At 35.0% G+C, this 11,139-nt stretch overlaps 1 protein-coding gene across 1 annotated transcript in view; it reads left to right on the top strand.

Moving 5' to 3' along the window:
• The first annotated feature begins 1,315 nt into the window (after positions 1-1,315).
• The window catches only part of NCAM2 (neural cell adhesion molecule 2), a 222,339-nt gene continuing 212,515 nt past the window's right edge, over positions 1,316-11,139 (top strand). Inside the window, exons 1-2 of the mRNA XM_065740855.1 lie at positions 1,316-1,350; positions 1,797-1,864. Of these exons, the coding sequence (XP_065596927.1) occupies positions 1,316-1,350; positions 1,797-1,864 (103 nt within the window). The remainder of the gene's footprint in view (positions 1,351-1,796; positions 1,865-11,139) is intronic.

Here is an 11,139-nt window from a genome sequence, read left to right as displayed (position 1 = left end):
GAATACACCTTCCTTGATATGTCAGCGTGAAAGAGAACAATAATTACAAGACCAAAATTTGTGTATTCTTGTTTGTACACATAAGAATCACCTATTGCTGTATAAACAGCAGATGGAAAGGAAAGTAAATTCAAATAGTTTTAAGTCTTGAAGACTTGGAAAAGAGTAGTGTGAGAAGGAGATTGTGAAAAGTACAGAGTGAAGCTGCACTTATGCGACTTACTAACTTCACCAGGTTATTTGTTCAGCCGTAGCTGAATGTATTTGGTTATATTTGACAATGTGAAGAGCTTAAGGCTCAAAATGTCAGTAGAACCTTTAAACCTGCATCTAAGGGCTGTTAAAATGACATTGAAAACCAAATATATTTCTTAAGTTCATAGAATCAGTTCCTACATTCAGCAGAGCACATACAAATATTCATACTTCCTCCCCCAGATGGCTTGCAGAAATCATGATGTGCCTTCCAAATGGGTTTATGTAGTTGTCAGTGAAGTCAGTAACATCTATTTAACTTTTCTTGTGCTTTGGCTTTTAGGTGAAGTACTGAAAAGGATGTTTTAGAAATCTTCCTTAACTGCAACAAAGATGATAGCATGAGAGCTGGGGATACGTGGCATTGCTGAGATCCTTCAGAGATGGGGTCTGAAAATAAGAAAATATTTCTCCCTTCAGGAACTACTTAGATTAAAAGTTTAACATAATAACACAAGTTAAATCAGGATTGTTACTGTTGTTTACTGGAGTAACTCTATAAGGTAATACAACTTGGTCGGAGTTGTAAGGACAATGGCTGGCAGAACCACGAGTAACACTTGTATTAACCCATTTTGCAGATAAAATGGAGTTTTATCAGGCTTTTTGATATTTTTTGGGGGGATTGGTTTATCTACTATTCAATTAGATCTTTACTACCTGTTTTTTAAAGCTGCTCTTTAATTCTGAAATAGAAGTTCTCCAGTAAGGTACAGTATATTTTTTTTGGGAAGTTGAAGAACTGAGTGTTTTAAGTTGTTCTGCATCTTTTATATTTTTGTTTGCAAGATATGTGGGTATTCTAATAAAAAATATCCTTCCTGTTACTTAGATGAAAACACCTTTTTTCATGTTTAAATAAGCTGCTTGACAAGAATAGCTGTCATTTTATTAGATGTTATATTTTGTTTCATCTAGTATGTATCTTGTTTTTCATAATCTTGACTGGAGATTCTGCACATTAAATCTTAGAATTTGGTAAACTACAGGTTTTATTTAATCTGTACCCTTTATGCAGTTTTCTAAAACAGGAATCTTTTTGACTGCAAAGTTCGTTGTCATGTTGCTAGTGTGTATTTCTGACCAGAATGCAAAGTAGTTTCAATCCATACATTCTTTTTTCCCTGGACTGGGATAGCTGCCAAAACTATGTCAGCAGATTAACTTCAGAACGTGCCAGCTTTAACAAAATACGGTTTGTTGTTTCTTGACTAGTTAGCAGCTAGTTAAAAGGCAGAAACAGTTAAAATGAAAGGAAGCTTGTGTAACTAAAATATTCAGGCTTTTCTTGCCCCCTCTCTTCTGGTAGTTTTAAATCAATTATAGGAAGGATTTATAGGTAGAAAAAAAAACCTGATTCTTCAAATCAAAACATGCCAAATCACTGCATGAAGATGAGATTATGACCAATTACAAGTAACCTTCAATATGTTATTATTCAGTATTAAAAACTTCATGCTGCTCCTGTAAAAGCAAAACAACATCAACCAAGACAGCTAGATTTGTCTGGAACTGTTAGAATAACATCTGACATCGGTTAGAAAAGAAGTATTACAAGAAACAAAAAAGTCTGAACTTACCAAGGAGACAGAGGATAAAAGTTATCCATGTAAAGTGAAGTGCAAAATAACCTTTTAGGGGAGTGCGATAATGCTTTTCCTCCACTTGTATATGTACATATGTGTTCAAATTGGTAATGTCTTTTTGTGTGCCTACTGTTTACATCAAGACACAACAGTAGGGTGTTTTTACTTTGTGTTATTTTTATAGACTTTATTCTGCACTTGGAAAGTGAACAGTTGGCTGTAAATACTTTAAGGTTGTGTTCTTAATTAAGCTTCATATAGTCACTTTTTTCTGAACTTTTTATGAACTGTCCCAGCAGAACTTAAGCTTTGCAATGCAAACTGCAATTTTTACGTAAGGCTTTTTTCATCATTAGATCTTAAAAGGATGTATTGTCTGTGTTGTCTTGTTGTAACACATCTTACTAAATCTTATCTGTAAAAAAACTGGTTCTATTATTTTAGCACAGTGATGACAGGTGTTAGATTCAGAGAGGCAGAATTACCTCTGTTGAGTGGCTGACAGGACCTCTGTTATTTTAAGTTACAAAGTTTATTACTTGTTAGGCAAAGCAATGACAGAGGGGGTGGTGCAATGAAAAGTCAGTAATCTTAACTCAAAGTGAAAATTCATATTGCTGTATAAAAATAACTGTAAATTGCTGGAAAACATTATTATAATGTATTATATTGGGTAAAGTTCTTCTAATGTTCATTGACAGCCAGCTAGCTATCCTAAGTGATTTTCTCCTTAAATGCAAGGAATTAGGTGAGGGGAAAGAAATGGTTTGTTTTTTCTAACAAGATATATAATTTAATACGCATCTTCCTCTTTTTTTTGTTGCTGCATAGCCAAAGAATATAGGCTTTCTGTACCAGTGTCTGGAATTGAATCTTAATTCTGAAGTGGTTGACAGTGGAGTATATAGCTTATACAGTAAAGTAGTATTTACACCTACTGTGTAGGTTGTGGATCTTGTACACCCATTCCTTTAGTGCTTATTCAGCTGTTCTTCCAGCACCCTACTCTGCTACCCCATTCCCCTTGTTCCCTTCTTTTACAGTGGAGTACCGTTTGATTTAATAAGAGACTCCATACAGTGACTTACTCCATACATGAGTCAGTTGTTCAGTGTTCAAAATGGGTAATTTTGCAGAATGGTAGTATTTGTATCTGTAGAACAGTAGTTATGAGTCATGAGCAGCATTTGTTTATCCTCAACTTATGAACAGCATTGCATGGTGGAAGACGGGCATGGCTCTTTCCTCCTGTGACACATTTTTTTTTTTTTCTTCCCTCCACCCCCCTTGTCTTCTGGTGGAGAAACCTGTGAGTCTTAAGATTAAAAAAAAAAAAAACATCTTTAAGAATGTATCAAGAAATGTAGTGATGTTGGGTTGGCATTCAAACTCTCTTCCAGTAAAGTTAAATCTTCTAGCTCAGTTCTTTCTGAAATCAACTAGCTTCACCATTATATTCTACCACTACTTTCTGTAACTCTTCCTGAGCATGCTGGTTAGTGTGGAATGAGTTCAAGGGTGCCACGTGTTCATTTTTTGAGTTCTGGAGAGTAGAAATGTTTTATTGCAATGCCAAGATTTTGTAAGATAAAGAAAAATGAAATGGAGAAGAATTGGGAAGTGGAGATAATGGTAACTTTTGCAGTGTAAGTGTAAGCCAAAGTGAATGGGCAGGTGTAGTGGAAATGATAAGCTATGACTTGGAAGCAGTGATTGAGCACCTGGAGGGGAGGCAGGGCCAACCCGGGGGAGCTCAGGTGTGGGTGATGTATCTGAATGACGAAAAGGAGAGGGAGGCAGGATCCATCCCTTCGCAGACCTTGTTTAAGGGTTGGCAATAGTGGTAAGGGTATCTCACTGGACATCCCTGCCTATCTGAAGCCTCCCAAAGGTAAGCAGCTTCTTTCCTTTATTTCTGTGCCTGAGGCTGTTGCATTTCAGCTAATCCTCACTTGCTGCAGCCTAAGACCTTGCTGGTCTGCTGTCACTGCTGTGCTTTCCATTGCATTACAGTGGGTAGTCATGATCTTGAAGTCATAAGCCATGGAATGATTTGGATTGGAAGGGGGACCTTGATAGACACCTTGTTTCAAGCCCCTTGCCACATGTGGGTAGGGATACCTCCCATTAAATCAAATTTCTCAAGGTCCTGTAGCTGAAACAAACAGGATTCAGTGGCAAATGCTCATACTATTTTTTTCTACCTTTTAAGCAGATGTCTGGTTGGCTCAGGCTTTGTTTCAAAACAAATGGTATGTGAAGCTGAATTTGTGTGTGTAAATATGTATTAATGCAATTTTCATTTAAGTGATTTAATTTGTGATAATTGTGATTCCAGTGAATTCTGTTCTTTTAATAAATGTATACAAATCTTGTGGTTTTTTTTTTCAGGAGTAAATGCTCTTGGAAGATGAGGAAAACATATATGAGATAATGGGCTTGTTTCCTTTAAAGTAGAAGAAGGTGTGTTTGAAGTCTCTAAAAAAAAAATCAGAAGCCTTAAGTGTAAGGAAGAATTATTCCTTATTGAACTTGAAATATGTGCTCAGTGCAGGAACAAATGATTATGGACTGACTGAACAATTTTAGATGAAAGTAGTATTTACACTTTCAGACTATAAAAACGGAGCAGCCTTGAAAACTTACGTTGTATAAAACAGTATTTTTAAGGAGGAAAAAATCCAGTTGTATGTTGTAACACAGTGTCTACAGTAGCAGGATACTAGATTGAGAAAAATAGAATTTCACCTAAAACAAACTCCTTGATTGGATTAGTTTTGGAGTTTGAAATTGTTCCTCTTCAATTGTATTTAGTAACTAAATATATCTAAATACTAAGTTACATGATAAATAAATTAAGTAATCCATACCAAGTAATAGTATATTTGTTCAGGAAATTATTTCTAGAACTTTAATTTCTTAAATCTGTTTAGTGACTTCCCATGCAGTGAGATTTTTGTTTCCATTACTGTCGTGATCTCATCGTGAATTAGTGGTGAACTCATGTTCTGAAAGAAATGTTTTCTAAAGGCTTTGAGAAAGAATAGAGCAGGAGTTGTAGTGCCTCCCAAGTGGAGCATGTCTGACATGCCAAAGTCTAGTTCCATAAGCTTGAAAGGATGAACAAATGGAATGTGCTGATCATCTGGGTTGCTTAATATCCTCTGATGAAACAGCAGTAACCTTGCCAGAATGTACTGTCAAAATTTTGAAACCCATTAAGCATTTCCTTTTCTACTTTAAAGGTGCACTTCTTATCCAACACAAAGTTATTTGGACTGTAATTTTAACTTGCATTACTCTGTCACCTTTTTAGTAGCTAATTTTAATATTAATATTAAAATTAATATTAATATTAAAATTACTAATATTACCATTGAAGAAGTTGTACAGTATTTGCTGCATTTTTCTAATCAGGGAAGTCTACTTTTAATCACTAATATCTATGGAAATAAATTGATGTCACTACTAACACTGAAGTTTGTATTATATGGAAGCATATCAAAATACCCATCTGTATTATTTGTAGTTGCAGTTTGTGAACACTGATTACCTCTTTTTTCTCTAATTCTGTTGAATCTTGTATATTACCTGGTAATTGCTTCAATGCCTAGCCTTTGTGTTTGAGCTTTAATTGCAGATTCCAGCATGCTGTAAGAAGAAATGGATTATAGTTTGTAGGGTTGAGCTCTTACAAGTTACATGGAGCATACAAACTGCTTTTTGCTTGACTAGAATGTCAATCTGTGGAACATTCAGTACAGATTTGGGGTTCTCAAAATGCTGGAATCATGGATTCTATTTCTGGTTTATGTTCAAGTAGTTTTCCAGGCTGATATATTGTTAACTGGTGTGGTATCTCCAACGTAATACCTCCTTACTCAATACAATCCCATTGCTGATCTCTCAGTAGAATTAAATCTTTCTATAAAATGTCAGCTGTAGAATTTCAAGTGGTATCTCTGAATGTTTAACTCGTTGAGGGACTACTGATTTTAGAAATGACATGCTACTTCAAAGAAAACTAAGATGCACAGTTCTCACTTCCAGAGCTGCTTATTCATTTTATGACCTATTAAAACTTGTGTCTAAGGAATACAGTGCGGGTATTTTAACGTAGTTCATCTTTTGTTTATTTTCTGCTTGCAATGTTATAATTCAGCTTAAAAAAATGTAGCAGTGTATAACTTTTGTATACATCTTGATATTAATGTTTTGTGCTCACTGCCCGGAGAGGAAATTACATATTGCAAACTGGAGCAAAAGAAGCACACTCAAATACCTGCTTTGATAAGATGAATATGAAAGAATGTGTAAAGCAGATATCTTGAATAACTGTGAAGGTGGTTATTTATTTACTTAAAGGCTTGAAGGTCTAAACCAAAACAAAAAGATAGGGAATGGCATACTGATTTGGAAGAAAAGGCTGATAACCAGTTAGTGAGCTTGTTTGTTTTATATGGCATGGGTAATTATAAATATTTGGAAATCTATGCAAATCTGCAGCTGGGCATGAAATCAACACGCATTCTTAGCGTGAGAAATGCTCTCCATCTTCGCTTTACTATGCCATCTGCAGTAAGGAGAAATTGAAAGTTTGATTCTTGTTTTGGTTTGGACTGGAATTGATGGTGATTTTTTCCACCAACCGAATTTTGTTTGATAGTCATGATAGCAATCTTTTCTACTGGAGTCTATGTATTGGGTTGTGAAGTTACGATATAACAGTGCACAGCAGGCCTTCAGTGAAAAAATGTATTTTTTTATGTAGGGCTGTATCCCTCTGCTAGGAGAGAAGCAAGCCATGTGTTGTCTTTGACACTCTTGTTTTTGTTAACTGTTTTCTATTACTGTTTTTTGTTTTTAAGTGATAGTGTGCGTATTTTCTTGTGTATGTTAGGGAAGCAGCCCTTTTGGTGCCTCAGTTCCATCATGTTAAGCAGTTACCTGCTTCCCCCTCTCCACTTTACTGGCACGATACCACAGGGTTTCATTTGCAGTGGTTCTCTAGTTTGTTGGCTACAGCTTGACCTTTCATAATGAATTTGTTCTGAACTTTTCAAATCAACTGTGGGAACTTCAGTTTTTTTTTGTCAACATATGGTGTCTATTAGCTTGTGTTTGAAGTACATACAAGGTCTATGCCCATGTTAAGCAGTTTCAATCAAGATTCTGTTTTCACTTATTTTACAGTAGCAATTTCAGGTTATGAAATTCCCGCAGTATGTGAATAGACATCTTCCTATTAAATGATCTCCACCTGGTGGCAGTATGTCATAACTAGCAACAGACTAACAAGCAGAACTGGAGATTTTTTTTCTTCTGTAGAAAGATAATATCAAAGCTAGTCAAATCAGATGAGTCATTTATTGCTCAAAACAGCCTGTAGATATGCATGAAACTGAATTATGATATGCCTTGTATGTTAACTGAAGTATTTGGCTATTTAACTTGTAGGTATCCCATGTAGAAGTGCCTTCAAAGTGAAGTCAGTTGCAGCAAGCTCTTTAAACTTAACTGTATTAATGCCTATATTACTGCGTTTTAGAAGGAGCAGTAGAAGTATTTTGATGGGTAAAGTCAAAAATCAAAAGCTTTAGATACATTCTGCTTATTCCTGTAGTTATAAAATATGGATGAGCTTGTGCAAAGCTTGCATAATGCTTTCTTCAAGCACAATTTTGTATTCTCTGGCAAAGAAGTGCTCTTTGCTGATGTGCTGATTTTCCTCAGTGAAGGTTTTTTTTTTTTTCCAGAAGAAAAAGCACAATATCAACTTACCGGAATTCATAGGTTGCTCTGAAAGTAATACCTCCTGCTTATGTCCATGGAAACAGCAACAGATACGAAGTGCACAATATCACTATTTGATAGAATTATTCTCAACTACAGAATGCTTTTTCCAGTGTAGTTCCTGCAATTAGCTATGTGTTTCATCAAGACCTCGCTGTTTCCACTGATGAAATGCACCAACTGCTGCCATATTGTGCTCACATCCACTGTTCAGCAAGTGTCAGTGGACTTTGCTTGGAGGAGTTTGGTAACTCTTCTTTGCTTCTTACAGACTTGCATGTCAGATGCCATTTTGTCATCTGCTACCATCTACCACATGACAACAAAATGTAATGAGATTTTGGTGGGAAGGCTCTATCTCTACTGCTGTACCAACAGTGTTCACCTCTGATGTTGTGGAGCAGTGAAATATAATGGTATTACTTTCAGAGCAGCCCTTTTTAAGAAGAACTTAACATGACTTTTCATTTTCAGTTGTCAGAAGGTTTACATAGAAGCTGTACAATCAATTCTGTATTAAGAACAGCCGTGTGTGATTAAGATACTTATGAGAAAAACAATTACTTAGTTATCCCCAGTTGAGTAGTTTTATCATACAAATAGTCACTTTTTAAGTGGTGTGTGTTTACATATCAATTTCAAGAGCACTCCAGAGTGATTCTGACGACTTGTTTGGAAAGGAAGTTAGAGATAATGCTGTATTTTCAGTGCTCCCTGTGACAAGAGGAATCTTCAGTGTCCCTGGGTGTTAAAAATTGCTTTGACCACCTTAATCATTATAGGGTTAGTTTTTTTCAATGTCAGGGAGGGTCTCGTTCCTTTTGGAAAATAGTGTTGTGTTGGTTTCTGTTTTTTTTTTGTTGTAGATTTTGTCAAATGCTAAGCACTGTTTTAGTTGCGGTACTCTAAAATGGTAGTGGTTTTGAGGAAAGAGTGAAAAATATTTCATCCCAAATATATACACAAAGCTAGTTAGCAGTTAAGAACTAACAGCAAGTCATGTTTTAATCGTTTAAAGGCTCTTAAAGTCATTTGCTTAGTATTTGTTTCCTGTTATGTTTATAAACAGTGAATCAAATACAGCCATTTTTCTATTTTTTTTCCCTTTGCAGTGCTGGAGGATGTGAAGACTTTGATTTCATATCTCCACTTACTGTCTCAAATAGAAGGAGATTTTGAAATGCTGTTTGAAAGCTATTGTGTATTTTTTCTTCAAATATCACTTTAGTCTTAATTAGTGACGTTTTTACCTTAATACTTAAAATTGGACAGCCACTGAATATTTGCCTAATTTTTATAAATTTTTAAATATTGGCCAGTAATATTCTTACAACAGTGATAGGTTATATCTAGAGCTTTTCAAGTCCTTACAAAATATGGAAAAAAATCTTTGGCTGTATTCATTTTTTTTTTACTTTTTTTTTACTTTAAGTCCTGATGCAATTATTGTCTTTTCTGCAAGTAGGCTGTGATTGTATGGATGCTCTTTGTAGAAGTCTCTGTAGATTGGCCTTTAATTAAACATTGGGCTATGACATGAAATTATTTTCTTCATAAAACCATTGAATTGCTTCAATAAATGTAATGTAAATCTAAACAGAGTGCTTATAAGAATTTTCTTTCTTGCCTGAAAAAACAAGCAAGTCCTGTCTTTTTTTTTTAAATTAAAATGGGTTTAGAGTAGGTATTTTAATTTTTGTTCTGTTTTAAATTTCAGTTACTTTCAAAGTATGAGCTTAAGTTGGTTCTGAACATTTAATGTGTTTCTGAAGATTTTAAACGTTGACAGCCCTGGGTAGTGGTGAAACGTGTGCATACTACCTTACTGTTCTCTCAAAACTTGGTGTAAGGGGGAAAAATAATTTTGTTAGCATTAGCTTGTTATGGTATAGTAAAATAAAGTAAAACAGACTTGCAAGACTGAAATGCTTTACAGTGCCTTTACTGAACACTGCTGCCTTCAAAAGAAAAAATGTATTGTGTTCTGTAGAAAATCTTAGGATGAAGTGGTGTATAGTTTAGGACCAATAGATGTTACCCCATCACTGTGGAGTTATTTTCTTACATACTTGAAACTGTTCTGTAGACTTCTGATAAAGAAAACTATGGGAGTATAAAAGCACAGTAATGAGCTCCTGTCTTCCCTCTCCCCCTCCCCCCCATTGGAGTCTTTGATCATCCTGTGCGTTCCAGTTCTTTCAGTATGGGAATGAAGTGAAATTACCAGATCATATCCTTGTCTGGTACTTCTTGTATGTGTCCTTGTGCTTTTGTCATCTTATGAGGAAAAAATGTTGAGTTAAGTTAATGTTTTTAGACTATTAAACACAAAATTCATAATGTGCTTTTTATTTCATACCTTTACTTGGCCTCTTAAGAAAACAAAAACTTTCAGTGCTTGAATAAGGCTAGAACTGCTGACTTATTGCTGGTATTGCCATGACAATTTCTTCTTAAGAAGTCAAAATTAACGCAGTCTCAAAGATGAACTATTATACACTCAGTAGCTTTTCTGTTGGTTCTCAATCTTGAGTCTCATCCGAGTTATTTCATGGGTATTTCAGTGCTTTCTGGTGCTTCATGGTGAAACTAATTTTTCTCTAATTGCAATATTATGCAATACTGAGAAGCATTTCTTACTTTCTTTATTTTAAATAATTTTAGCTTTGGTGGGAATTCATCAAGATTATGCTGTGTTGAAATTAAGTAGCTACAGTGTCATAGGGAAAGAGACATTACTTTTAATAAGACTATAATCTTCCATTTTTTTACTGCCTCAGATTTAGTAAAACTCTGACAGCTCATCAATTCCTAGAACAGTAATTGCATTATGGACCTCCCAAGCATTGTTAATGCAATTTCTTAATTAGCTGACTTCAGTTATTTGTATATATTTGACTTGAGTTGCTGAGATTAAGCATAGAGGGTAGAAGTGGAGGGTATAAATGTTTCAACTGCCTAAGTCAGTGCTTCTGCAAAAGTCAGTGCCAAGTATCCTGTATCCAAAAAAGGATAATTCACTCAATATCCAGAATATTTGGGACTAACTTCTATTTCATAATATTATGAGATTACCATCTATTGTTTGCACATGTAACACCACTATTTATGGCATTTTACTTCTGTGCACCAATCACGGTGTTATTTATAATGTAGTAATTAACATTTTTTTAACAATTAACAATTTTTAAAGCTTCAAGTCAGTTAATCATGGTTGATTATGTACAGTATTTCCATACAGGCTCCTACATTTTGTTTTTTCACCATTATCTAATATTTAACAGTAGGAAGTCTCACCTGTGTGGGTGGGTGCCTTAAGGCAACTACTACTTCTGCATGTATATTCCATTGTGGAGTCTTCCAACTTCCATGGGGTCTAAAATGGTGGAATCTTGCTTTGTTTTGAAAAATACCTGTACTTCTAGAAATTTCAATAATACGCTGCCCTGCTCAAAATTTTAGCTGCTACTTTACAAGATAAGTCTATCAAGGCAATAGCTGTCTT

Source organism: Cyrtonyx montezumae, unplaced genomic scaffold, assembly GCF_038088225.1.
Source record: "Cyrtonyx montezumae isolate F1298 unplaced genomic scaffold, pur_monq_1.0 scaffold_3, whole genome shotgun sequence".
Classification (NCBI taxonomy): Eukaryota; Metazoa; Chordata; class Aves; order Galliformes; family Odontophoridae; genus Cyrtonyx; species Cyrtonyx montezumae.
Note: the sequence above shows the minus strand (reverse complement) of the source record. Positions and strands in the feature narration are given on the sequence as shown.